The 27,858-nt window shown below is 41.3% G+C and overlaps 2 protein-coding genes across 9 annotated transcripts; both read right to left on the reverse strand.

Annotated features, from left to right (window-relative positions):
- Positions 1-47: 47 nt before the first annotated feature.
- Positions 48-27,371, reverse strand: LOC105055289 (ras-related protein RHN1). 7 transcript variants are annotated; one of them, XM_073246776.1, is made up of 8 exons: positions 27,144-27,371; positions 26,966-27,043; positions 26,689-26,856; positions 26,491-26,539; positions 26,225-26,298; positions 22,188-22,281; positions 910-1,010; positions 48-262 (listed from the first exon to the last, which is right to left on the reverse strand). In XM_073246776.1, the coding sequence occupies exons 1-7, from the start codon at positions 27,180-27,182 to the stop codon at positions 910-912; spliced, it is 603 nt and encodes a 200-aa protein (XP_073102877.1). In that variant the 5' UTR covers positions 27,183-27,371; the 3' UTR covers positions 48-262. The 7 variants fall into 7 exon arrangements, with proteins under 7 accessions (XP_073102877.1, XP_073102878.1, XP_073102876.1 ...); XM_073246777.1 differs by having other exon boundaries at positions 22,188-22,277; positions 26,221-26,298; XM_073246775.1 differs by lacking the exons at positions 48-262; positions 910-1,010 and adding exons at positions 20,130-20,422; positions 21,073-21,173 and having other exon boundaries at positions 22,188-22,277; positions 26,221-26,298.
- On the reverse strand, positions 8,480-15,973 carry LOC140852877 (putative disease resistance protein RGA3). 2 transcript variants are annotated; one of them, XM_073246704.1, is made up of 3 exons: positions 11,950-15,973; positions 8,617-8,700; positions 8,480-8,533 (listed from the first exon to the last, which is right to left on the reverse strand). In XM_073246704.1, exon 1 carries the CDS (start codon positions 15,796-15,798, stop codon positions 12,433-12,435), a length of 3,366 nt encoding a protein of 1,121 aa, XP_073102805.1. In that variant the 5' UTR covers positions 15,799-15,973; the 3' UTR covers positions 8,480-8,533; positions 8,617-8,700; positions 11,950-12,432. The 2 variants fall into 2 exon arrangements, with proteins under 2 accessions (XP_073102805.1, XP_073102804.1); XM_073246703.1 differs by lacking the exons at positions 8,480-8,533; positions 8,617-8,700 and adding an exon at positions 11,567-11,843.
- Positions 27,372-27,858: the final 487 nt, after the last annotated feature.

The following is a 27,858-nucleotide window of genomic DNA, read 5'->3' on the forward strand; positions in this document are numbered from 1 at the left end:
TTTCTCCAAGCACGTATCACAGAAAGCTAACATAGGTTAAAGAATGCTTGTTCAAAGAAACTACCGCATCTTGCTCTGAAACTTGGGTGAAGCTCACATGTTATTTTTTGTTTACAAGATTTAGAAATAGGAGAAATATGAAACAGGAACGACAGCCTCCCCAAATGCAGGTGGCAGGACAATCTGAACGGTTCTATATCTTCAACTCGTTGACTTCACTGTGTTGCACTTCCAGAAGCCCCCAAGTTTTTCAACTTTAACACTGCAGAATTACAGATTACATCAAAGTTGAAATAACACAAAAGATGAAAAACTTCATATCAACTCAAGAATAACAATATTTCTCAATAAAAAGGAAAAAAACTCAAGAATCCCTATATAGCTTACAGTATTCAGGTAAGGGACAGCTGAATATGTTTAAGGTAATTGAATCATCCAGTGCTAGTTAAGTCGCACTCATTTCAACCAAGATAGCCTGGTTACATTGAAAACTGTGGTCAAGACATACAAGAGTCGAATAATTTTGAAATCTGTCTTGTTGCAATTTTCAAAAATTCAAGCATAACTCCTGTACAGGCAGGAAGGAGAAAAGAAAGGGAGGATAGATGAGTAGAAATCATAGGAACCAGACAGAGGATAAGAACCAACAACCCAAGATTCCAGGTTACTTTCCACCATCTCAAGAAAATTTGGGTAGGGTGTTATTGTGCCTCCACTCGGTCCTCTCATTTTGCCTCTCTGCTTCAAGATTCTCAGTTTGCGAGGTTCAGGTTAGTTAGTTGGGCACCCAAACAATGACTAAATCTTTTGGTTCCTAGACATGATAAAGAGATGCTCACACATCTATCTTATCTTCTTTAATTTTGCTTATGAAATTATCTGAAATCTGTTAACCTTGCAAGACAATACCTAAGCACAGCATGATGAAGTCTGCAAGCACTCAGCAGGTCTGTCTGTAAGAACCATGCCTGTTGGATTCTGAGTCGGCTGAGCACAGGGCAACCGTCTTGCTGTGTGAAGCCAAAAGAAGTAATAAAGAATTAGCAATTTATAGGAAAATGAACAAAGTTGAAGGTGCAGAATCTGACCAAACAATAGGTCCATGATTTATTAAGCCAATAAGCACCCCCCCCAACCCCCTCTTCATGAATACCCCCCCATGATTTATTCTTGAACCAAAAATTATAATAGCGGGCGACTTTCTGTCTGTAGGCTGCCATCTGAACTTGAGCTGCCTCCCACCTTTCTTCCAGTAAGTCGAGGTTGGCTTTAAGACATTACGAATTGTGATGTTCGTTGAATGCCACGACTCGTGCCGACGGGAGTTTAAGCTCAATTGGGATAACAGCCTCCGTTTCGAAGGTTAGAGCGAAGGAGGTCTCCCTCATGGACAGTCTTTGGGTAGTTCGGTATGCCCACAGCACATGATAAAGTTCATCTGCCCAAGTTTTCTTCGCCTTTTCGAGCCTTATCTTGATCCCCTGCAGCAGGGTTCTGTTAGTCACTTCAGCTTCGCCGTTCGCCTGAGGATGGGCTACTGATGTGAAGTTGTGGGAGATGTTTAGGTCCTCACAAAATTCGGTGAATCTCGCTCCCACGAATTATCGTCCATTATCAGTAATTAGGATTCTCGACAGGTCGAACCTGCAAATGATTGACTTCCAGACGAAGTCTTGCACTTTAGCTTTTGTGATTTTCGCCTGCGGTTCGGCTTCGACCCACTTGGTGAAATAGTCAATCGCTATCAGGATGAACTTCCTCTGCCCCGATGCCACGGGAAAGGGTCCAAGGATATCCATCCCCCATTGCGCAAACGGCCATGGGGCACTCAAGGGGGTAAGCTCGATGGCGGGCTGTCTCTGGATGTTGGCATATTTCTGACATCGGTCGTACTTTCTGACGTACTCGATTGAGTCACGATGCATAGTCGGCCAGTAATATCCTTGACGGAGCAACTTGTGGGATAAGGATCTAGCCCCCAAATGACTTCCGCAGATTCCTTCATGCACCTCCCACAAGGCATAGTCGGCTTCCGAAGGTCGGAGACATTTTAAGAGGGGCAAAGAGTATGATCTCTTGTACAGCTTATCCTCATAGAGGATGTACCGGGAGGCTTGATTTTTGAGCTTTCGGTCTTCTTTTGCATCATGAGGGAGAACCCCATCCCTAAGATATGCCACCAGTGGGTTGATCCAACTGGGCTCATGATCAATTTCCATCACGGGCCACGATTCCTCCGTACTTGGGCACTTCAGAACTTCAAAAAGAACACCCTTGGGCAATTCAGCTGGAGCCATTGTAGCTAGCTTGGAGAGAAGATCGGCCCTGGTATTTTCCATTCTTGGAATCTGCCTGATGTGGAAGCTACTAAAGGCGGGGACGAGCTCCTTTACCCTTTCAAGATACTTAGCCATGCTGTCCTCCCGCGCTTCGTAGTTTTCGTTGACTTGTCCCACTACCAATTGAGAATCGCTGTGGACTTGGAGCCGATCTACTCTCAATTCTTTAACGATCCTTAACCCTGCGATCAGAGCTTCATATTCAGCTCCATTGTTTATTGCGGAGAACTTGAAGCGCAGAGTGTACTCCACGACGATTCTCTCTGGACTGATCAAGATCAGGCCCGCACCTGCGCCCGACATGTTGGAAGACCCGTCCACGTAGAGGGCCCAAAAGCAACCAGGGAGGTCGGCTTCTTCTTCAGGGGAGTTCGATCGGGGCTCAAGGTCATCCATTTCATCCTGTTTCGGTTCGGCCTCCTCCGAGATTGTGCACTCTACTATAAAATCTGCCAATATCTGGGCTTTTACCGTCGGTCTGGGTCGATAGTTGATGTCGAATTCGGTGAGCTCGATCGTCCATTTCGCCATCCTCCTGGAGGCGTCTGCCCGATGCAGAATAGCCTTGATCGGCTGGTCGGTGAGTAGCGTTACGGTGTGCCCTTGGAAGTAGGGTCGGAGCCTCCGGACTGCAATCAACAGGGCGTAAGTTAGTTTCTCTAATTTAGTATACCTGGTTTCGGCGTCTCTCAACGCGCGACTGACGTAGTAGATCGGCCGTTGAATTTTCGCCTCTTCCTTAACAAGGACTGCTGCGAGAGCCATAGGGGAGACCACTAGGTACAAAAATAGCTTCTCTCCAGGCTCGAGCTTCGCCAACAACGGAGGTGAGCCGAGGTAGCTTCCTAGCTCTTCGAATGCCTGTTGGCACTCAGGGGTCCAACAGAAGTTCTTCGGCCGCTTGAGGGTTTGGAAGAAGGGTAAGCACCGTTCGGCCGACCTCGCGACGAAGCGATTCAGGGCTGCTACCCTCCCTGTAAGGCGTTGAACCTCTTTTATTGACTTTGGAGCGGCCATCTCCTGGATGGCGTGAATTTTCTCTAGATTGGCTTCAATCCCGCGCCCCGACATCATGAAGCCCAGGAACTTCCCCGAGGTCACTCCGAAAGCACATTTAGTCGGGTTCAACTTCATCTTATATTTTCGGAGGGCGCCGAAGGTCTTCTCGAGGTCAGCGACGTGGTTCATGGAAGATTTGCTTTTCACGAGCATGTCGTCCACGTAGACCTCCATGTTGCAGCCGATCTGCTCCTTGAAGATTTTGTTCACTAGCCGCTGATAGGTCGCACCAGCATTTTTGAGGCCAAAAGGCATGACCCTGTAACAGTAAAGGCCACGGTTAGTAATGAAAAAACAGTCTTTTCTTCATCTTCCGGTGCCATCCTGATTTGGTTATAGCCGGAGAATGCATCCATAAAGATGAGAAGCTCATGGCCCGAGGTCGCGTCCACCAGTTGATCAATTCTGGGCAGAGGGTAGCTGTCCTTTGGGCAGGCTTTATTCAGCTTTTTGAAGTCTATACACATCCTCCACTTGCCGTTTGCCTTTTTGACTAGGACGACGTTGGAAATCCAGTCAGGATAGTTGACTTCTCTAATGAATCCGGCTTTCAGGAGTTTGTCCACTTCCTCGGCTATCGCTATCTGTCTCTCCGGTACATGACCTCGGATTTTTTCTTTCGTCGGTCGATGCTTTGGATCGACGGCCAGACGGTGCTCTATGACTTCCGCGTCAATCCCCGGCATGTCTGCTGGAACCCAAGCGAAAACTCCGTATTCTTTCGTAGAAAATCGACGAGATGCGCCCGCACCTCTTCCCCCAGGTTGGAGCCGATCTTCACCACATGCTCCGCATTCCCGTCGTTCAAAGGGATCGAAACTAGATTTTCGATTGGGCTGCCCCTCTCCTCAGCGAGGTCGTCGCGGGCGTCCAGCCCATCAACTGGACAGAGGTCGGATTGGTCACTTCTTTGCAAGGCTATGTTGTAGCAGTGTCTGGCCAGGGCTTGGTCTCCCCTGACTTCTCCGACCCCCTGGTTGGTAGGGAATTTCAATTTCAAATGGTAGGTTGACACGACGGCCCGGAGAGCGTTGAGGCCAGGTCGGCCATGGATTGCGTTGTAGGCTGACGGCGTCTTCACCACCAAGAAATTCACCAGAGCCCTGGATTGTCTTGGATATCGATCCGCAGCTACAGTCAAAGTTATCACTCCCTCCATCGGGACAGCATCGCCGGTAAACCCTACCAGAGGGGAGCTAATCAGTCCCAAATGGCCGTCAAAGATGGACATTTTTGAGAAGGCGTCGTAGAACAAAATGTCGGCCGAACTTTCATTGTCGACAAGGATGCGGCGGACGTCGTAGTTAGCTATATTCAAGGAAACTACGACCGCGTCGTTATGAAGAAATTGAACTTTCTGAGCATCTTCTTCGGTGAAAGTTATGGATTTAAAATAGTTGTTGATCCACTCACTATGACATGACTTATTAGTCATGATTACCAGATTTAAAATACTAATCTAATCTTGTATGGGCAACACCATCATGCAACACCCAGCTAGCCTAGTCCTTCGGCCGACAGGAAAGAAAGAGAGTGCATCTTGAAAAGGTTTAGCGTGCAGATGCCATGTCCACGCTAATGATGTATAGGCTTGTAAGTAAGGTTTGCAGTGCTGGTGTCGGTGGCATCATCAGCCAGTTAATGATACGATATGATTTTATATCATATCGGATTGATGCCAACTAAAACAAAAAAAAAAAATCCGAATCAAAAGAAGGAAAAGAAAGAAATAGAGAGGCAGGGAAAGGAAGAAAGGAGGAGTCGAAGGAGTCATTGGATGGCCTTTGATTGGCTACCTGATGGTGTAGTCTACATGCGCAGTACTACGGACATGAAACAAAGCGATACCTCTATTTCATAATTTTTTTTTTAAAATCTGAAATTTAAATGAAGTCAGTAAATGATTTGCCGGCTTTATTATTTTTATTTTTTTTTAAATCAAAAAAATAAAACGGACAATTCGATTGTCGACTTCATTGATTTTAATTTCTTTTAAAAAATCTTTTAAACAATGAAACTGACAAATAATTTGCTGGCTTCACTCTTCATCTCTATTTTTAAAAAAGCTCGATATGTGAACAGGGACGACAGTCCTTGTTCCACAACCGCTATGCCATCCGCACGATTTTCACAGCTTGCTAGCCACGACGACTGCCCGAAAACCTTCGACAGTCCCTCTGCCATCCCATCCTTTCTCTGGTGAGTCACTTCCTCTCCTCCCTCCCTCTCTTTCTTTCTCTCTTGTTTAACAGTCCTATCAGATGAATCGAGTGAAAATGGCCCTCGGATTGCCGTAGTAGACTACCGCTGGCCTCTAGCGGCATCTTCTCTCTCTTTCTCCTCCTCTCTCTCTCTCTCTCTGTTTTTCTTTTTTTTTTTTTTTCGACACCGACATGTGCCATTTTTTCCATCAAAATTATTTTGATTTTTTAATGATACGATTTGATACGCTCTAAATCAGTCCATTCGGAACGATTTCAAAAACCATGTTTGTAAGTATTTGCGCTTTCAGAGAATGCTTCTGGTGCGCAGCAAAGGAGGCATACCGAGATTAGCCAAGGTACCTCGCTTGGAGCAGCCTGATTCTCCAATATCTGGCATGGGACAACTAGTGTCTCAAGATCATGCAAAACACCGCATATGTTGTTTGGTAAGGGGTCCTTCACGGATTAGATGGTTCTTTGTAAACATGGATGCAATTAAGTGGAAGTTTGATTTGGCTATTTTTGTTGTACGTGGGGAGAAGGGGAGGGAGTAAAACACTGCAGATTCCTTCTCGTCGGTGACATCTTGTTTCCAAGCAACCAATTGAAACAAAATCTTCATTTGTTTTAAAAGCATTAGAAGAAAGCAAAAAAGTGGAAAAAAAAGGAAATGCATCAGACTTAAATCAGCCACAACGTGCATCAAATAAAAATATTTAATGATGTGAATAAGAATTCAATAACATTAATAAACCACCGTTTACGAGCACGAGTGACTGCTCTCCTAGCGTACGGTATTGCTTGGCATGAATGGAAGGTCCATGGTTCTATAACGGCTATTCAGATCCGATTTTAAAAAAATTCTTAAAATTTGAATTCGTGTCTAGTCCGGTATAATTGTTAAGTCGGTATTCAGATCGGGTACCTTAATTTCTATCAAAATTCAATCCGAACTGGATATTGGACACACATATGGTTAAACTATATCCAACCCAATTCCAGTCCTATTTATACATCTTCAAAGTTAACCATGTGATAACAATTTTGTTTATCTTCTCAATGATAAATTCATATGCTCTGGACATTTTTACGTCTAGCTCTCAAAACCAAGTCCTGACCAAGAAAAGGATGAAGTAAACTCGAAGTAGTGTTGGAAATAGGCTCGGACCAGTCCGATGCCCATCCCGAGCCAACTTCAGATCAGGCTACAGATTAGGCTTGAAAAGGTTTAGATTGGCTTTGACTTAAACATAGAGTCCATTTATTTGTCAGTCCAGGTTTGGGTATGTCATTGGCTTGGCCCAGGCCCAGGCCCGAACAAGGCCCGGAATGAGTCTGAATTTGGACTTTCATCCATTTGGTTTTTGTATGCTATTATTTAGACAATAATAAGTAAAGGACAAACTAGAATGAGTTTAACTAAGAATGATGTATCGTACATCCTTTATTTGTGTTATAGAAGAGCCCAATTTTTCACTTGTAGAGCAACAGTATGAAATATTAAACTTCAATTGTGTTCGAGCCAAGCCGGTTGTTAGCTCAAAATGGATAATTCGGGCAGCCCAATCCAGTTCAAGTTGAGCCCAAGCCTGCACTCTGTTTGAGCTCAAGCCCGGACTATCCAAAAATATTCAGGCCTAAGCCCAGCCCTCAGCGCAAAAATCTATCAAGCCGATTCAACTCACCCGGCCCACAAGAGGCTGAACCCAGGGCCTCATAAAGGACATTTTTATTCTTCTACAGTCCAACTTAACATTAACCAGAGTTCAATCAACGAAAACTAGCAAGATAAATTTGTACAAACGGACAACTTTACAAGAATTTTTATACAGATATGAAAAGAAAACTTATATTGCATATGAAAGATATCATGGACTAATCTGCAAAAAATCCTTTGTAATAATACACACATTAGGGTAAACAGCGTCCTGCTTCAAGTTCATTGTCCTCTATAGTCAGAGCATGATCACAATAACGTTTCATTTTCTTAAAGCATGTTGCAGACTACTGATTTCCGCTGCTCCATTCCTTCAATCATCTTGTTCCAACTAAACTAGTACCAACATGGTACGAGCACTTAAAGAACCACTTCTACAACTCTTAGATATATTTGGATGGCAAGAAACCAGATCAGAAGTATCAGGAGAGCTCACCCGGCTAAAGTAACCAAAACAGTGTTCTCAAGAAACTTTGCATTCGTTTTGATTGATGAATACGAACCAGAAAGCATTGTTATCAGCAATTGAGTGTCAAGTAGGTGGTGAAAAACATAACAACAACTATCACTTGAAACGGATTTCCAAGTTTAATTCAATGCTGTGCACATTAAGAACTTGTAAGTTCAGATTAATAGCTAAGAAAAAATTAGTAGGCAGGTTCCTAGCAGCAACCGTTCAAGATCTGTAGAATGAGGACAAATACCCTTTTACTTCTTATGCATTCTAGAGTCAGGAGAGTTCTGATGCAGAGGTGATAATGGCTCTCTTGATGAATCTGCAACATGGAAATCAATCACCCGCCCTCTAGGACTGCTGTCACTTGGGCCTGATTTACGCTTTCCCTATGCAGAAAATGGAGTTGATAAAGACATGATACAAGAGAACAAATTGAATTAAAAAATAAGAAACATCAGTCTATCATTGCTATGACCAATGACAAGATCATAAGTGCTTCTCCTTTATTTCTCTTATCCTCAATTTCCCATGTGAACCAGTAGTAGTTTGGCATGACTCATTAAAAACAAAATTCATAATTCAGATGGTTTGTCAAAGCTTGAAAGAAAATAGTGTTGTGTTTTCATCTCACTTTAGCAGAAGTACCGGCAGAGCTTTTGCTGTCAGATCCATGGTGATTTCGTTCTTTCTTTAATAGCCTAAGCAACCTCTTGTTCTCTTCATCCAAAATTTTGTTTTCTTCAAACAGTACCTTGACCTTGTGTAAAACGTAACAGGGTAAGAGTTCATAGAAACAGAAATAAGGTGAGGTGAAATAGAAACGAGTTCAAATGTACATACCTCTTCTTCAGCTCTGTGGAGATTAATCCTCAGGTTTTCCTTGTCCTTCTTCAAGAACTCGACTTCAGCAGCTAATGCCGTTAGCTAGAGCATGCAGCATTTTCCAAAAATAAAATCAGCATACAAGGATTAAGATACAGACAAAATGGAAAGCAGGAAGAAGAAAGAGTCGAGGAACACAGAAAAAACAGTATGAGCCAAGTCAGAAGAACAAGAACAGAGGGAAAACCCTGGAGACGACACAAATAAAAGAACTACATTAACAGAATCTGAAACAAACTTCACAAGCATTAAAGAGTATGCAAGATCATCTCAACTACATGAACAGAATCTAAAACAAACTTCACAGGCATTAGAGAGTATGCAAGATCATCTTTTTTTTTTACTCAAGAATACATTCCTCCGCAAACCTAATACAAGTGAAAGGTCAAGTGGAACCCCAGTTCTGGAGTTGAGGATTGATAAACTTGCCATTTTTGATACAAAGTCAGTATAGATAATATAACATCTTAGAGCAACCACAGAAGTTGCATTGAAACCTACAAGCAACAGAAGCCACAAGAACCCGTAAAACTTATTCACCAGGTTGCAATTAGCTAATTTCAGGCTAGATCATGGCACCAGATCATCATTATCCATCTTATTTCAGTAAAATTATATCGCTTAAAATTGCTAGAAATAAAAATAAGAAACTAATCATTATTTCTTAAAAAATCTCTGAAAATAATGAAATACTAAGAAGAAAATATGTTTGGTAATCTAATAGATTAGCCATCTAAAAGCCTAATAGCTTAGCATAAATGTGAAATACAAATAGCATGAGCTAATTAGAAATACGGGAGATGTGGCTTAGACAAAAAATAACTCATAAGTGTGAATTCAAGAAAACAAATTTGCCTATACACACAAGGGCGTATTGCAAGAGTATCAGAATGATTCCTAAATTGTAATTTCAGAAACCAGACATGGTTTTCTAATTTTAAAAGATAGACGAAAATCACAAGATAATTAATTTACTAGTCAATGACAACATGCAGCACCTCAAACTAAGCATATTGACAAATTTGGCTTAAAATATAACTATCACAAGCATAAATACACAGGAAAATGAATGTAGCTCAATGCCAAAAGTTCAACTATGAAGTTTCTTACAAGAAAACTTAGAGTTTTCTTAAAGAAGTTGGACATGAATTTCTTAAAGGGTGGCCGATGACAAAGAAAAGTTTCTGGATTCATTATTTTTGACAATGTTATAAACATGTAGAAAAACTTATTTAACATATACAAAACCAAGGAACATATCAGATAGTTTGCACACATAACAGGCCCTCACCTCATTACACTACAACTGTTCAAACCTGATAGTTGTTGAAATAATTGTTACCACAGCTTGCCATATAAGCATCTAGCTCGGCCAATGGCAAATTAGAAAGGGTCCACTGCCTATTCAGCTATATTCCTAGGAATCTTGTGGGAATCCTAAATAGATGCTCAAGAAGAAATTAGCTCCATTCAGCAATAAAAAGGAACCAGAATATCAAAAAAAATATAAAGGCTGTAAGGGTCTGTTTTGGCAGAACAATCCATCCTTTTCATGACTTTCATCAAAAAAATTGATATTAGCGTATTAATCTTATATACAAGTGCCTTGAATTGCATAATCTTACACTTAATGATTTCCAAAATCAAAATCATAAGCAAGCTTCTATCCTGTTGACCACTCAATATCCACATTCCACAAGCTAAGGAAACATGTGTCTTACATCCCTAATATTTCCAACTTGATTCATGCAAATTATGGTTTAAATTAACGAGCTTGATCATACAGAACGAGATAAAGTTACAATTCCTGCACGGGATGTATTGATCAGCAATGATATAATCCTCTTCAATTATGTTAAGATCTTGGTACATGAAAACATGCTTCTTGCTCTCTTCAAAACCTTTGCAAAATAAATATTCCAAATTAGTATTATGCACCTGATGTCCTATGGTTTGACTGTTTCATCTATAGGCTTACAGAATTCATAAATATGACTAGGCTTTCAATAACAATCTTTGCCTGAAAAATAACAAGATGCAATGTAACACATATTTTATATTATTCACTGGTTCTTTCTTTTACAAAAGAAAGAATAAAGAGGAATAAGAGAATATACAAGTGATTATATAGAGGCTCTCTCTAATTCTTGTACTCTCATTTGTTTTTCTTTCCTCCTCGCGCTCATGTTGCTTGTTGCGATTTTAATATATTTTCAGTGCATAGCGCACTATTACCCTCTGAAGAAGCAATTGCAAATCCTTCGATTTCATGAATCAATGTTTCATGTTAGGTAAATATGTTTGGTTCTTATATCTTTTCCAAGGAGTTCAACCAAAGGTACGGCATGCAGGCTCAGACGTAGTCATTTTAAGACTGGAATTCTAAAAACACGAAGCAATACGGAAGACCTCTTCGGAGTAGGAATTTTCTCCATGATTTTTAAATAATTGAGGTCACAAAAACTGTGCATAATGTCAGCTTGTTTCCAAATCTTCTTCAAGCTTTTGGTTGTTTATCTATTCGCACACAATCAAAGGACGGGCATGAACACAAAGGTTTGTATGCCCATCCTTCCTCATGTATTTGCTTCTAACGCATTCCCATCCACCATCAACAGCATCGTGCCATGGCATCACTTCTCTATGCTTTCCTCGCCTATCTGATGCAATGAACCACCACCGTTAATGGCCTAGCAAAATATCTAATACATGAAATCTAGTATTGGTTCTGACACCATCTATGAGGTAATCTGATTACTTAAATCTCCGTCTGCTGCAACGCTGGCAGGCTCTTTCAAATCTGACCCATCTTCAATCACAAAACAATCATAAGTTGTATTTGCAGGAATATTAAGGAATTCAAGTTGGCCTCCAAGATTAAGGAAAAAGAAACATCAGAGACAGAGGGTGGGAGAAAGACTGCTGATTTATTGCATACAAATTTCTAGAAGTTACACACCAGCAAACGATAATGTCATCAAAACAACAGGAAAAGGAAATTACAAATGTTTCAGAACTCCAGAAAATAAAAATTACAGAGGGCAAAATAAAATCCAACAGAAAGGTTTAAATCAAACAACGAAACCATGAAAGGAGGGGAAAAAAGCATCAAGCGAAAGATAGGGAAAATCCTGAGCACCCAAATATCCTCTGTCCTCGAGAAAGAAACAGGAGCATTGGTATCTCTGGGTAAAGAGAAGATTACTATAAGATTAGCGATATAACAACCAAATTTAAAGGTGCTAGAGAAATCAAAAATGGAAACCAAAATGTGATGGAAGGAGAAATCACCTCAATGACAAGAGGACGCTTGCATGTGGACCCTTGCTTTATCAGTCCACTGATTCTTCTGATTCCACGACGTTGGCTTCGAAAGTGGGTGGATCCTTTGTATACCGAATATATGATGACCTGCGACTTGAATGCCAATAGTCTTCTTCTTGGATCCAGACCAGGTGGATCGGCTGAATGAAGGGCCAGTTGGGGCCGTCCTTGAGGAAGGTCTTAAGGAGTGGTAAGCTGCATCTTAGTTCAAATTCTTGAAGAGAATGCCGTCCGAATAGCTCCAATAACCACTGCGGGAGGCGCTCTGTCTGACCATCAGCATCAGTGGTGGATGTCCATATGGGACGACATAATATCCATATGAGACGACATAATATTACAATTGCAACTTATCAAGATTCTTCACGTGCTCCAACCTTGGACAATTGCTTAGATATTTCAATGAGGGAAGGTTGCTGATTTCTTTTAGGTTGGCGGCTTCATAGATATTCAATTCCCTTCTGGGAGAGCTCTCAGCTTGGGGCATGATGAAAGTTCCAACTTCAGTTGGGGCAGTTGGCCTAGTGGAGGAAGAGCTCTCAGCTTGGGACACCACTGAAGCTCCAACTTGCGGAGACGAGGCAGCAACTTGGGGGCTCCTCTTCTTTCTTCACCAACCCCCTCCACCATACCAAACGACCATTCTTCCCAATTATGCATGTTTGAAAGTCTCAGCTCTTCAAGCTTGGGAAATGAAGTCGCTCCTGACGATGCACGGGGGCCAAGAAATTCAGGTCCGATGGTTTTGATAGCTTTTGCTCCACAAATGGAAAGGGATTTCAGGTGGGGCAGTTGGCCTAGTGGAGGAAGAGCTCTCAGTTTGGGACACGACTGAAGCTCCAACTTGCTGAGACGAGGCAGCAACTTGAGGGCTCCTCTTCTTTCTTCACCAACCCCCTCCACCATACCAAACGACCATTCTTCCCAGTTGGGCATCCTTACAAATTGCAGCTCTTCAAGGTTGGGAAATGAAGTCGCTGCTGACGATGCACAGGGTCCAAGAAATTCCGGTCCGATGGTATTGATTGCACGTGCTTCGGTAATCCAAAGGGATTTCAGTTGGGGCAGTTGGCCTAGTGGAGGGAGAGCTCTCAGCTTGGGGCATGATGAAAGTTCCAAGTTCGTTAGACGAGGCAGCAACTTGGGGGCTCCTCTTCTTTCTTCACCAACCCCCTCCACCATACCAAACGACCATTCTTCCCAGTTTTCCATGTCTTCGAATATCAGCTCTTCAAGCTTGGGAAATGAAGTCGCTGCTGACGATGCACGGGGGCCAAGAAATTCAGGTCCGATGGTTTTGATAGCTTCTGCTTCAGAAATGCAAAGGAATTTCAGGTGGGGCAACAGGCCCAATGGAGGAAGCTGCGGACATGATTTACAATGAGAGAGCACTATTGTCGTCAGGTTAGGAAAGGAGACATCCAAGGAAGGTGACATCATCCAGCTGGGAAATCCAGTACCAAAAAAGTCATAAATCTTAAGTTCCTGTAGGTGGGTGGATTGAGGAGAGAGCTCATTATAAATCTTGTCATTTCTCTGGATTGTAATTGCTTCTTCCTCGTCATTTCTCTGGATTGCAATTGCTTCTCTCGTACAAATAGATGCTTGTTTACCATTCAAAATTAATGTCCTCAGAGAGTGGTTGTTTGCGAGTACCAAAGCTCCGCTTGGTTGTGCCCTCTCCAAACTTTGTATGTTCAGGAATCTCAGCTGGGACAGAGATTGTAGCTCCTTCAAATCACACCCCTCGTCATCTCTTCTATCATCATGGCCGATCACAAATCCTTCAAGATGGTTCAGATGTTTTAATTTGCCTATTCCCTTTGGCACATGAGTTAATGGAGTCCATTGAAGACAAAGGCATCTTAGATTGCACAATTTTGTGATGGCCTTAGGGAGAGTATGCAAGGATCTACAATGTGCCAAGTTCAATATCTGTAGGTTTACGAGGCATCCGATGGACTCTGGCAACTCCTTGATCTCCGTCTTAGAAACATTTAAATATCTCAGGTGCAAAAGATCTCCTGCGGAGTCTGGGAGGCTCTCAAGTCGAGTACCGCTTAGGTCCATGACTCGCAGAAACCTCAATTTTTTAAAAAGTACATTCTCGACCATCTTTGTCTCATAACTATTCCAAACAAGAAAACTTCTTAGGCATTTTTGCTGTTTTATTTCATCAGGAACTTCTAGTCTCTCCCCTGTGTTAACCATCGACAAACGACGGAGTTTACTCAAAGGATTTGTGTTAGGTGATTGCTCGTGATCACCAAGAAAAATGCTCTCATCACGTATCAAAAAATGAGCAAGGGAACGTAGCAGATCATGCATCGTGCAGCAATTGCCAGCTGGGTCACTCAAGTCAGCAAAGAAAACACGCTGTAAAAGGTTCCTCCCGATTAACTCCCTCCAGAAATCCTCTGCTAAATCTTCCATAATTGTATCTCCCTGGGTTCTTCTTACAAATCCTTCAGCCACCCAATAACGAATAAGCTCATCGCGATCCATCCTATAATCCTCAGGAAACAACGAGCAATAAAGAAAACACTGTTTGAGATCAGATGGTAAATATTCATAGCTTAAAAATAGAGCTCTTGGCAGTTGTTCTTGAAGTTGGCTCATAGACCATACTCCGCTTTGGAGAACCTTGTTCCATTCTAGGTTGCTTCTCTCCTTCGACCTTAAAACTCCTGCGATGACCTTGATAGCAAGAGGAAGGCCGTCACATTTTTCAACAATTCGAACCCCGATTTCTTTTAAGCTAGAGATCTCCTCCTCCTCATCATCATCTCCAAAGACTATCTTGCAGAGCAATTTCCAACCACTGTGGTCATCCATTTTATCAACACGATGGATCCCTTCTCTCTCTGCTACAATACTTCCAGCCACGTTCCTATCTCGAGTGGTAATTACAATCTTGCCGGTAGATGTTGCATTTTCAACGGCATATCTAAGCAAATCCTCCCATACATCTTTTTCCCATACATCATCTAATACAATAAAGAATCTTTTTGAAAGAACGAAGGAAAGACAGGTTACAAGCTCTGCCTTAGTTTCAGCCTTCCCATAATTTCCACCCGCACCCCTAATTATCTCTTTTAGCAATTTTGTTTCTGAAAAATCTTGAGAAATACACACCCATACTCGTATAGGAAAGTTCTCTTCTATTATTTTGTTATTGTATATGTTAGAAGCAAGAGTGGTCTTGCCGATTCCACCCATCCCAACGATCCCCAAAACTCGGTATTTTTTATTATCTTCCTTAATTAATAACTCCACGAGACTTTGGGTAGCCTCTTCAATTTTTGCCCCTACAATATCAGACTTGATCACACTGGGAAAAGTTTGACGGGTATTTACTCTACCCTCTTGAGCACTTTGCCTGGTGTATTTTAGTGCAGGCAATTTTGATCTATCCTTGTTAATCTCTTTTAGCCTATCATTAAGTTCTTTAATTTTTTTACCAATTTCATGCTTGAACTGGAGGAAGCCAGGGGAATAAAATGAAGATGAGGTGTCGCGTACCGCTAATGTGGAGGGATGATTTTCCAACAATATTCCGCCCTCGATCATACAACGCTCGATGATATCCTCCGCATCATACATCACATCTTTCAACTCCACCACCCAGTTATTGATAGTCCGGTCTTCATGCCTCTTCTGCTCTGCTGATTCAAGATATCCGCTTAGCCTCTCTATTCTTCTTTGAAACTGCTTGAGCTCGTCCTGCACATCTCGCATCATGGAAATCTCTCCCCAGATAAATTCTGAAAGCTTGTCAAGCAATTTTCCCACAAAGGCTTTTAAGATCATGGCCATTTTTTGAGACTGGCAGAGGAGGATGGATCTCTCAACACTCAGAGAAGAGCATGTGAAACACTATAGATCCTTTTAAGTCTATATGTAAAGATCCCAAATACCTTGACCTCGATGATTGACCGTATTTTAAGGTGCTTTGATAGCTGTGCAGTGGATGATCCAGCGGTCGCCGGGCAAGGGAGGAAGGTGCGTCTTTCTTTCCTGCGATTTTTTTATTTTAAAGAAAGACCAGGGTGCTTCTCCAGTCAAAAAAAAAAAAAAAAACAAAAAAAGGAAGCCAGTTCTCCTCCGGCAACCATCACGTGGCAGGTGGACGATTATTGGTGGACAGCGATATTGATGTTTGCAAGGGAAGCTTCCCTGCAAGTTGCAACGGTCTTAGTGACCTTACGTACCAAACGCGTCCACAAAAATAATTTATATGGTTATATTTATTTACAATGGAGCCGAAATTCATAAGAGGTCAATCCTTCCGGAATTCTTTTGATTTTCAATCTTGTGCGGCATCTGTCTGAACTTTTCCGACCGTCCAAACTTTCACAGTACCATCCAGACTCCTCCAGCAGTCGACCTCCCATAGTGTCCTCCAAATTCCTCCAACGGATGAACTCCTGTCATGTCCTCCAAACTTCTCAAATAATAGGCTCCTTCAATCATCTATCAGACTACTCCAAATACTCTCTGGGCTTCACTATCAGCTGATTTTCTACAGTGATCGACTACTCTCCGAATCTCTTCCAGACTTCCTCCTGTCACGATCGACTTTACTCCGAACTTCTTCCGGACTTCGTCAATGTCCGGACTTCTCCAGCAGCAGGATTTCTATAGTAACCAGACTCCATCCAAGTTTCTACAGTGGTCGACCGCCTTCCCAATTTCATCCGAACTTCTACAGTAATCGAATTCCGTCCGAACTTCTATTGCAAGCGGACTTCATCCGAGTCTCTACGGTAAGTGAACTTCGTCCGAGCTTCTACAATAAGCGGTCTCCATCCGGGTTTCCATGACAACCGATCTCCATCCGAGTTTCTACAGTAAGCGGCCTCCTTCCGAACTCCTACAAGAACCGGACTCCGTCCGAACTTCTACAGCGGATGGATTCCAGACTGTTAGGATTTTCCACCCAACACAGACGAACTTCTACAACGGACGGGCTCCAGCAACCAGATTTCTACAGTGACCGACTGTCTCCAGTGTTTTCTGTACCTCTCCAGTCATCAACCTTCAACAGCGCCAACCGGACTTCAATAGTGCCAACCAGACCCCTCCAACGGACAAATTTCCTCCGGATCCCTCCAGCGGTCGATCTTCCACAGTGTCCTCCAGACTCCTCCAGTGGACGAACTTCCACAACACTTTTCGGAGTCTTCTATCGGTCAACCTTCTATAGCACCTTCCGAATTCTACTATCAATCGACCTTCTGTCAGATTCCTCATGCAACCGGACCTCTCCAACGGACAGTCTTCAGACAATCTTCTACATCAGACAAATTCCAGACAGACTTCTCTAGCAATCGGACTCCAGTCGGATTTCTCCAACAGAAAATTTTCGTCCGGACTTCTACAGCAGATGACTTCCATCTGCAACATCAACACCTAAGACACCCAACAATAGTTAACCCGCCAGCAACCTCGGAAATATCCGAGCTTCTCTTAGATTACTGAGACAAAGAGCTATTCCGCTCCACCAGACAACCCAACCGAGCTTCAGCCGTCCAGTCTGAACTCTCCGTCAAGTCGCGACAATGGACACCATTCCACTCTCTGTAACAAACTCCACGTGGCCCCACCACTTTCCGACAAGTCACGACAACGGACACCACTATTCTCTGTAACAAACTCTACGTGATCCCGAACAGCCCACTATCAGGCAGTTACGGACGTCGCTGTCAATCGATTACGCTCTCCCGTCTATAAAAGAGACCCCCCAGATACGTTCTCCTCGAAACTCTAAGCACTATCTCTAAACTCTGCTAAAATCTCATTCGAGTGCTCAATTTCTGTTGAAGTAGAGTACTGATTTAAGTATCGGAGGGTCTTGCCGGAGCACCTCCAACTCCGGTTTAGACTTCTCTTGCAGGTTCCGGCGGCAGCCGTGGTCCCCTCGACTCCAACTTCATCCGGTATCGGCGGAATTCTGCACCAACAGAATTGGCGCTAGAGGAAGAGGGCTGTGTCTTCGCAGGACCCTTGTTCTTAAAGAAGTACTCAATGGGACTGTCTCCGATCATCTTCTTCGACATCTTCTTCTTCTTCTCCGATCAGATCCCAATCTAATGCCTCTCCGAAAGACATCCACCAGACGATCTACGATTTCTATGGTCAGATCTCAGTAAGATCTGCCGGTTGTGAGGCACTATAGGTCCTTTTTAAGTCTTTATGTAAAGATCCCAAACACCTTGACCTCGATGATTGACGGTATTTTAAGGTGCTTTGATAACTGTGCAGTGGATGATCCAGCGGTCGCCAGGCAAGGAAGGAAGGTGCGTCTTTCTTTCGTGCGAGGGATATCAGTTTCTCACCAACCCCCTTCCTTGCAACTTTCGTGCACCTGCTTATCCTCTTTATGCGACTCCTCTCCTCTCCTCTCCGACCTCTGACGTAACAATACTCTCTCAGCGATGAAAACTTCGTGGCTGCTTTCTCAGTTTTTTTTTTTTTTTTTTTTTTAATTTTAAAGAAAGACCAGGGTGCTTCTCTAGTCAAAAAAAAAAAAAAAAAAGCAAAAGGAAGCCAGGTTCTCCTCCGGCAACCATCAGCTGGTAGGTGGACGATTATTGGTGGACAGTGATATTCATGTTTGCAAGGGAAGCTTCCCTGCAAGTTGCAATGGTCTTAGTTGCCTTACCTACGTAACACGTCCACAAAAAATAATTTATATGGTTATATTCGTTTATGGTGGAATCACTTGACATTTTATATAGTTATGTGCAGCTCATCCGATCTCCTTTCGTTTTGTTCGTAATTTAATCCGTAATTCAGCTGGATGATAGATAATATACGTTATTTTTGTTAAAACAAAAAATATCATTATGTTGTAAAAATAAACAAATCCAGATTTGTGACTGCTCTGGCATATTTTACGAAGGTTACCAGTTATTTCATCTTCGAACTGGACACGAAGATGGCAAGAAAATAATAAAAAACCCACTCCCTGCGCCAGTTCCCTCGGTTGCCTACAGGTAAAGGAACGCAGCCTTCAAGTTCCATAAGCAGCCGCACATCCCGCACGGTTCCCAAGCCACTCAGCAATTTGAGTTACTTTTATTATTATTATTATTATTTTGATAAAAGAGTTACTTTTATTTTATTTTAGCAGCGCTGTCAGCATGCTGCTTTTGTAAAATTCTCTCGGCTTCCGCAGAGGCCCAGTTGAATTGGGTGAATTTGGTATGAAAAAATAAATTTTATATTATATTATTATATTTAATATAAAAAATTAAAAAATAATAAATAATATATTTTATATTTATTTTTTGAAAAAAAGAAGATAAAATAAATATTATAAAAAAATTTATATTTGATATATTTTTGAGTGGTGGTAATCCATATTTGATAAAAATATCTTTATTTATAAGACAGTCCATTTAAATAATTTTTGTATGAATATAACTAAGAAAATCATAAAATAAAAAATCTCAAGATGACTTAGAAACGATCCCCATCTGATCCAAAAAAAATTCTTCTACATGCTTAGCTATATAGGCTATCATCTAGTCCACTACACTATTCACCTCTTGGAATACATGTCTAATAATTAATGCAGTGCATCCCCTAATAAAATCGAGACATCATGCAATAGAAGGTGAGTGACTCCTCGAATGAGGCTCTGTAACCAAATCATCACTATGATACCAGGTCATCACTATGATAGAGTCACCCTCAACAATGAACTGACCCACCTCCAGGATCTAACACAATTCCTACCCAGATATCGTGAGCTCAAATAAATGACTCCTCCTAGCTGCCATTAGCCTAGAATCAGATACACGGATCACAAAATCTGCCTCATTATTCCTATCTCTAATACTACCATCAAATTAACCTTCTGACGGAGAAAGAAGGCTCCTAGATAATGAATACTCGATAAACTGCTGCATGAATAGAATGAAAAGTCTAGATCTCCAGAGACCTGACCATCACATCAATCAACTCCACTATCATAATCAAGGCTTTTTTCAAAATAAATCTCGCCATACACTGTCTGGATTCAAACATCAAGCTGTTTCTAATCAGCCAAATGTAGAGGGCCATATAGACCATACATTCGTAGATCGCAAAACTATGGTTGAAAGATGTTAGTTGAGCTATCGAGCGCCAATGCATCCTGCTGAAATGAAATTGGTCCAGCATATCCATTTATTTCTCCAAGCACGTATCACAGAAAGCTAACATAGGTTAAAGAATGCTTGTTCAAAGAAACTACCGCATCTTGCTCTGAAGCTTGGGTGAAGGTCACATGATATTTTTTGTTTACAAGATTTAGAAACAGGAGAAATATGAAACAGGAACGACAGCCTCCCCAAATACAGGTGGCAGGACAATCTGAACGGTTCTATATCTTCAACTCATTGACTTCACTGTGTTGCACTTCCAGAAGCCCCCAAGTTTTTCAACTTTAACACTGCAGAATTACAGATTACATCAAAGTTGAAATAACACAAAAGATGAAAAACTTCATATCAACTCAAGAATAACAATATTTCTCAATAAAAAAGAAAAAAACTCAAGAATCCCTATATAGCTTACAGTGTTCAGATAAGGGACAGCTGAATATGTTTAAGATAACTGAATCATCCAGTGCTAGTTAAGTCGCACTCATTTCAACCAAGATATCCTGCTTATGTTGAAAAATGTGGTCAAGACATACAAGAGTCGAATAATTTTGAAATCTGTCTTGTTGCAATTTTCAAAAATTCAAGCATAACTCCTATACAGGCAGGAAGGAGAAAAGAAAGGGAGGATAGATGAGTAGAAATCATAGGAACCAGACAGAGGACAAGAACCAACAACCCAAGATTCCATGTTACTTTCCACCATCTCAAGAAAATTTGGGTAGGGTGTTATTGTGCCTCCACTCGGTCCTCTCATTTTGCCTCTCTGCTTCAAGATTCTCAGTTTGCAAGGAGGTTCAGGTTAGTTAGTTGGGCACCCAAACAATGATTAAATATTTTGGTTCCTAGACATGATAAAGAGATGCTCACACATCTATCTTATCTTCTTTAATTTTGCTTATGAAATTATCTGAAATCTGTTAACTTTGCAAGACAATACCTAAGCACAGCATGATGAAATCTGCAAGCGCTCAGCAGGTCTGTCTGTAAGAACCATTCCTGTTGGATTCTGAGCCGGTTGAGCACAGGGTAACCGTCTTGCTGTGTGAAGCCAAAAAAAGTAATAAAGAATTAGCAATTTATAGGAAAATGAACAAAGTTGAAGGTGCAGAATCTGACCAAACAATAGGTCCATGATTTATTAAGCCAATAAGCACCCCCCCGCCCCCCAACCCCCTCTTCGTGAATACCCCCACCCCCGGAAAGAAGAGGAAAAAAAAAAAGCAACCAAGACTTTAGCTTTCAATATAATCTTGTCTTTTTTTTTTTAAGAAAATAAGAAAAAATACGGTGTTTGTTGCCTTCCCAGATTGTAACTGATGCAGATCTATAAACATCCTACAAACCTCAGACGAGAGAATTTTTATGTTCAGCATTATGAACACATATTTTATCATCTTGTGTTTATAGAAAAGACAAACAAGCTAGATTAGCATAAGCTGCATAATGAAAAGGTGATAAAGGCAGCATTGATGGGTGCCACTGTTAAAGCTTCCTTCAACTCATAATGAAATCACTCAATTCATTAAAATTGTTGCACTCTTGTTAACAAACTCATTAACTAAAACCCATAACATGATCATGATGAGAGTTAATGTGAATGCCAACAATATCAAACATAGCACAGATGAAAGCTCAAGCCTAACAAGAACACCCTTCTAAAAGTCCTTTCAAGGTATGACTATGTATATGCATGCTCCCTAACTGGAAACTAATGCATAGAATGTCAAGCCTCAGCCATTCATTGGCCATCACCACCCGTTATCTGTCACCTGGTGGTGGTGATGCCCAATATTCATTTGGGAAAGAATGACATACATTAAGCCTAACTACAGGAGCAACCTGCAAGTTACTGCAACATCGAAAAGAAAGTAACAGAGTGGTAATCTATCACCTAAATAGCTGAGAGGAAGAAACATATGACACAACAAAATCAATACCAGAATCAGTTATCACCCAAGGAAAATGCATCTCCATTAGTTTTAAAAATATTTGTAAAATTTATAAATAAGAATCCTTATCCTCTAATGTAGCAAATTGAGAATTAATACTCACCAATTTCATAGAATATGTCATTCACATTTATCGCAGTTTTAGCAGAGGTTTCCATAAAGAAGAGGCCATTCTCCTCAGCATATGTCCGTGCTTCCTGTAACAGTAATTATGAATGCATCTCTACAAAATCCAATGCCATCGAATAAAAGAACTAATGGAATATTGATATATCATCTCTACAAGGTGCAGACATAATTTACTATCTGCAAATAGTAAGGAATCAAAAAGACATATTGCTGCCAGACTCATAGTTGTTGAAACCCCATACATTAACAAAATATAATAAGAATCAAATTTTGAAGACCAAGATTTCAGTACATCTCATTTATGCAGTATGAAATGAAGCAAATTCCAACATAGTAATCCAACAGTAAGGACAAAGCATAGGCTCCTAACAATATCTTAGGTTGCGTTTGGTGCATTGCCAAGCAGTGGTAATCTGGATTACCTGCAATCTGAATAGATTGTCCGTAATGTTGATTACCGTATTTGGTACACACAGATAATGTTGCAATAAAATTACTGAAAATTTTGATTAACATGTTTGGTATGACAATTAGATTACTGATAATATAACATCGAATTTTCAAAATACCCTTAAATCAAATTTATTAGAAATCACACCCCATGCACAAAATTTTCAATTTTTCAGAATAAAAGAACAAAAATATATTATATATTATATTATATATATAACAAATAATATATTATATTTTTATTATTTTTATTTTTATTTTTTTCCTTCCTTCTTCTTCCCCCGCATGCCACAACCCCCGGCTGCTCCACCGCCGGCCCTCCAATAGTCGCGTCTCCGACACCACCCCCGACCATCTGCGCCAACCCCTACACTGTCCCTTGGGCCCCCGGCAAACCAGCACCTCGCGCCCTCCGCAACCGCCTCCATTATTTATTTTTAAAATAGAAGATTCAATGGCTATTATTATTATTATTATTATAAAAAAATCTGAAAAAAAAATTATTATTTTTTAATACTTATTGTTATTTTTATTACTTTTATTTTTATTTTTTTATTTTTTCCCCATTCCCTCTCCTTCCCCCACACGCCACACTCCTCTGCGCACCCTACCCCCCATGGCACCCTGCCCATTGTGCCTCCGGCACTGCCCCCGAGCCATCCGCACCTCCCCCCCTCCCGCACCGCCCCTTGGCCCCCCGGCGAATCCGCACCCTGCGCCCCTACGGCCACCTCCATCGCCGCGAGCGATAGCCACCTAAAGCGAGGGCTCGGCATAGAAAGCAAGGCGGTCGAGTTCCGCCACCCTCCCCCTATCGGGCCACCGCATCCGGCGCCGCCGCGCACTCCACCATTTTCTGCCCCAGCCATAGCGCCTCCGCCACCAGCTTCTCCACCGACCAGCCCACCACATCCCCCTCCACTAGGGCGGCCGCCGCCGCAAACCAACTTATCATGGACCTGACCACCCCGATTAGCTCGTCGAGGCTGGTGGTAGCACCGAGGCAAATGTTGTCATCGAGGAGGCGATCGACAAGGGAGAAAACGAGCTAGTACTTGCGGGAGGCGATGGGGACGTGGGAGATGGTGGACAGGACGTGGGCGAGGATGCGGTCGGCTGCAGCTGAGGAGGAGGGTAGGTGGGAGAGCAGGAAGAGGAGGGAGTGGACAGCATGCCGGAAGAGGAGGAAGCGGCGGAAGAAGTTGAGGAGGCCACAGGGGAGAAGGATGACGAAGGAGGGCGGTTTCGTCCAAATAGTTCATGCCAGATTATCAAATATTTGATAATCTGGATAACCACCCTTCCCTTGGAAGGTAATCTGAATTGCCTTGACAATCCATATTACCATCCAAAAAACATATCAAATGCAGTAATCCGGTGAGGTCCTTTTAAATTGCCAGCAATCTAGATAGATTGCCAGCAATCTGGATAGATTACCAACTACCAAACGTAACCTTAGAGTCATATCCAAGCATATGCCTAACAGTTATGTCAGGAAAAGGCTAAAAAATGAACATAAACAAATGAATCGGAGATGATGTACGTGATACATATTCATAAGTGTGGAAGCAACCACCTGTCCAGTTGTTAGCTGCTAAAAGACCAAAGAAACCACCTATAACTAATTGTATGGACAGAGATTCCTGCAGAAAAAGTCATACTATATAACATTCCAACAAGTAATAGTGCTTCATATTTTGTTCTTCTGGGTATTCTTTGAGGCATAATGAGCAACCAGTGTCACAGAGAATAAATAGAGAAATCAGAGATATGAAAAATACTGAAAATATATGATTGAATAACTTTAAAATAATTATTAGCTAGACTTTCTTGCTAAATCTTTTATACTCTCTGAAAAGCCATATTCACTTAAAATCACAAATTTCTCTTTATCATTATAAGATTCCCAAACTGTTAATAACTTTCACGTAAGTTTTATGTCCCTCTTAATCCAACTTGTAAAAAATATTTACGTATTTTCATGAAAGCATTTCAACCAACTCAAAACTTAGCAAAAAGTGATCATATAGAATAACAGGCTATCCTATTGTGCTGCTTCTTTGTCTGTAAGTCATATAAAATCAAATGATCATTTGATGGGATTTTATGTAAAACTGGTTTCCCAGATGAACAGGGGGAATCAGCTATTCATAAAACTCAAATTTCGAGATTCATGACCTGTCAACTTTTCCAAAATGCTATCAAAAGCAACCAAATGAGTGTTTCATACCACTCACTTATTTCCAGTTTTGTGCATAAAACTGTTTTAGTAAAACCTGAAAACCAAGCATCATCTATATTTCATTGACTGTCCTTTTTTATTATTGATTTGTCCCATTTATTTAATTGTTTCCCTCATTGTCTTTTATATTTCTATCTCTGATTTTTTTTTTAATATCAATCTGCAATCTAAGTTTCTCCCATACTTTTGATGAATTATGAATTTAACTTAATTTGTAAACAATCCACGTAAGCACCCAATGCACAAACATGAAACGCTTGCCTAAACTCATCCACCCAGCCATTAAGTGAACGTGCAAGCATGCAACAGTTTAACAAGGTGCCCTTGACATCACCTGCTTGAAAAATTAGGTTTTGCATGCTGGCATCCAACATGTGGTACAACATGACTTATAATGCCAAAAAGACATATATATCCCAGGAAAAGGCTGAGACAAATTCCACAAAAAAACTGGTTCAGGTTTTGGTCAGTGCACCATGTTTGCTGCTCTTACAATAACAAGATCCTCAAAAACCTTAAATAAATGTTCCAGATCACTTCACCAATAGATGATATAACATGGCTTAGGTTGCTCGGTCATATCATACACCTCTATGCAAACGAAAATAAATAAATAGATAATTAATGAATGTCATATATTCAGTTTCGGACTCTATAATAAGGGACTATTAAATTAAAGGTAAAAAGACAATTGGAGAAAATAAACAAAGGGTCCAGCTTTATAACAAAAGCCCAAGAGGGAAACTAATTCAAGTCCACGACCTAGCTACATGTAAACTATCAATGGATTTAATGAAAGTCCTTTCAGGTAAGTCATGCTACATGATGATTCAATGACATTTTTCTAAAATCATAGATTCGGAATGATCAATGACTACATTTATGGGGTCTGCCAATCTAAATAAGTGTAGAAACTCAAAAAAATCAACCAAAACAGAAGATATAAAACATACAGCAATTGGATCCTAATTTACTGCGCAACGAAAGTATTCATACGTGTATGTGAAATGAATTCAATAATTAATATGGCCTTATGATCATTATATTAAATGTCCTTCAAGAATGTCAGGTATCACTAAAATAATTTCTTATCTGAATCATACATTGTTGTTTCAAACAAATAAATAATGCACTTGAAGATAAGATAATCTAATCCACATTGAGTAGTTATGAATGGAATGCATCACATAATTTTTGTGCTACCAAGAAAATCAAACCAATGAACCCCATAGAAGACAGTATTAATGTTTCTTTCATCTATTTAAATTATGTCATCAACAATACCATACAAATCAAGTCAATGGAATCAGTAGACTTGCCTCAGTTGTTACCCTCCTCTTATCTTCCAAATCAGCTTTATTGCCTGCTAGAGCTGTCACCATGTTTGGATTACCTGCATCAAATATCCACCTTAGCATACAAATCTAGTAACAAATATATGTCTAAAAAAAATCCAAACTTCATTCAATCTTAACTCTACCATTTTAAAGGTTCTTCTTTACCCAATTTACATATTATTTCAAAGTTTCTACTGAAAAAAAGGTAGGAGAGAAGCATGGAAAGAGTTTCTTCGCACAATATTAACCTTGTTTCTGTAGCTCCTGCACCCACTTCTTAGCTCGCTCAAAAGACTCCTGATTCATCCATAGTAACTCAGAGAGGAACAAGGATTTATTTTTGGTAAACAGGAACAAGGATTTATTCAAGACCGATGAAAGGAAAAAAAAAATCTTGAAATTAAAAATGGTAGAGCAAAACTAAGATCGGAAGGCTGTGATCTCACGGTGCTGGTTATGTCATACACGATGATGGCCGCAGCGGCACCCCTGTAGTACATGGGAGCCAAGCTATGATACCTCTCCTGCCCTGCCGTGTCCCAAATCTCGAACTTCACCGTGGCATCATTCAACGCCAGCGTCTGGGCGAAGAACGCGGCCCCAATCGTCGACTCCTGCACTCAACCCAAAACAAATTACCACAAAGCGCTAATCCTAATCCCAAAAACCCCTACCGTTATCGATCGAAACAGAAACCCTAGCAGCAATAGTATGAGAAAAGACCTGGAATTCGAAGAATTGCCCCTTGACGAATCGGAGAACGAGACTCGACTTGCCGGCACCCATATCTCCAAGCAGTACCTGAAATCAAACGGATCAAAGACCCAAGATGAGAAATTTAGCGCAAAGGAAAGAACAAGGATTGAGAAGGGATAGATGGAGAAGCGGGGAGTTGACTCACGAGCTTGGCATTGATGTTGTTGTTGCCAATGGTGGCCATGAGAAAAGCGATCGAGGGAATGGTCTGGCCTTCGAATTCGAATTCGAGGGAGAGAGGAGAAGGAGCAGACGAGAACGAGGGATTGGGGATCGAAAGAACAGAAGGAGAGGCGAAGGAGAGGAGTCTTCTTTTCTTGCTTCCGTATCGATCGAAGTCTTCCGACGAAAAGACGACGCTGTCGTTGGCCGTAGAGCGTCTTTTATAGTTAATAAGGGAAATTATATTGACACGTACTCAGAACAACACCCTTTCGTGAACAATATTGTGGGCCCCACTCCCACAGGCTAGTGAGTGCGAGGTTAGTTTTGTGGTTCAAGATTGAGGTCCGTTGATATTGGTCGGTGGTTTTATGAACTCTGAGCGGTAGGTGGAATGGTTGCTGTACTAGTCCACGGGACGTGAGAAACACGTGACGCAAGCATTAGGGACAGGTGGAATAACATGAAATGATTGTTTTTTGAGAAAAGAGGAACTATTTTTAGAGGAAACGAGCAACGATGAACTGCGGCAATGCACAGCCAATCACGGCATCAACCCATGATATGTTCTGGTATTTCAATCTTTTTTGATGAAAGGGAAACTTATATTGAGAAGAGGAGATAATTACATGAAAATACAATGCCCACCTGGGCAAATTCAAGGAAGGCAAAATCATGTTCTCTGGTATTTCAATTGC

This window comes from Elaeis guineensis, chromosome 12 (assembly GCF_000442705.2).
Source record: "Elaeis guineensis isolate ETL-2024a chromosome 12, EG11, whole genome shotgun sequence".
NCBI classification, from domain to species: domain Eukaryota; kingdom Viridiplantae; phylum Streptophyta; class Magnoliopsida; order Arecales; family Arecaceae; genus Elaeis; species Elaeis guineensis.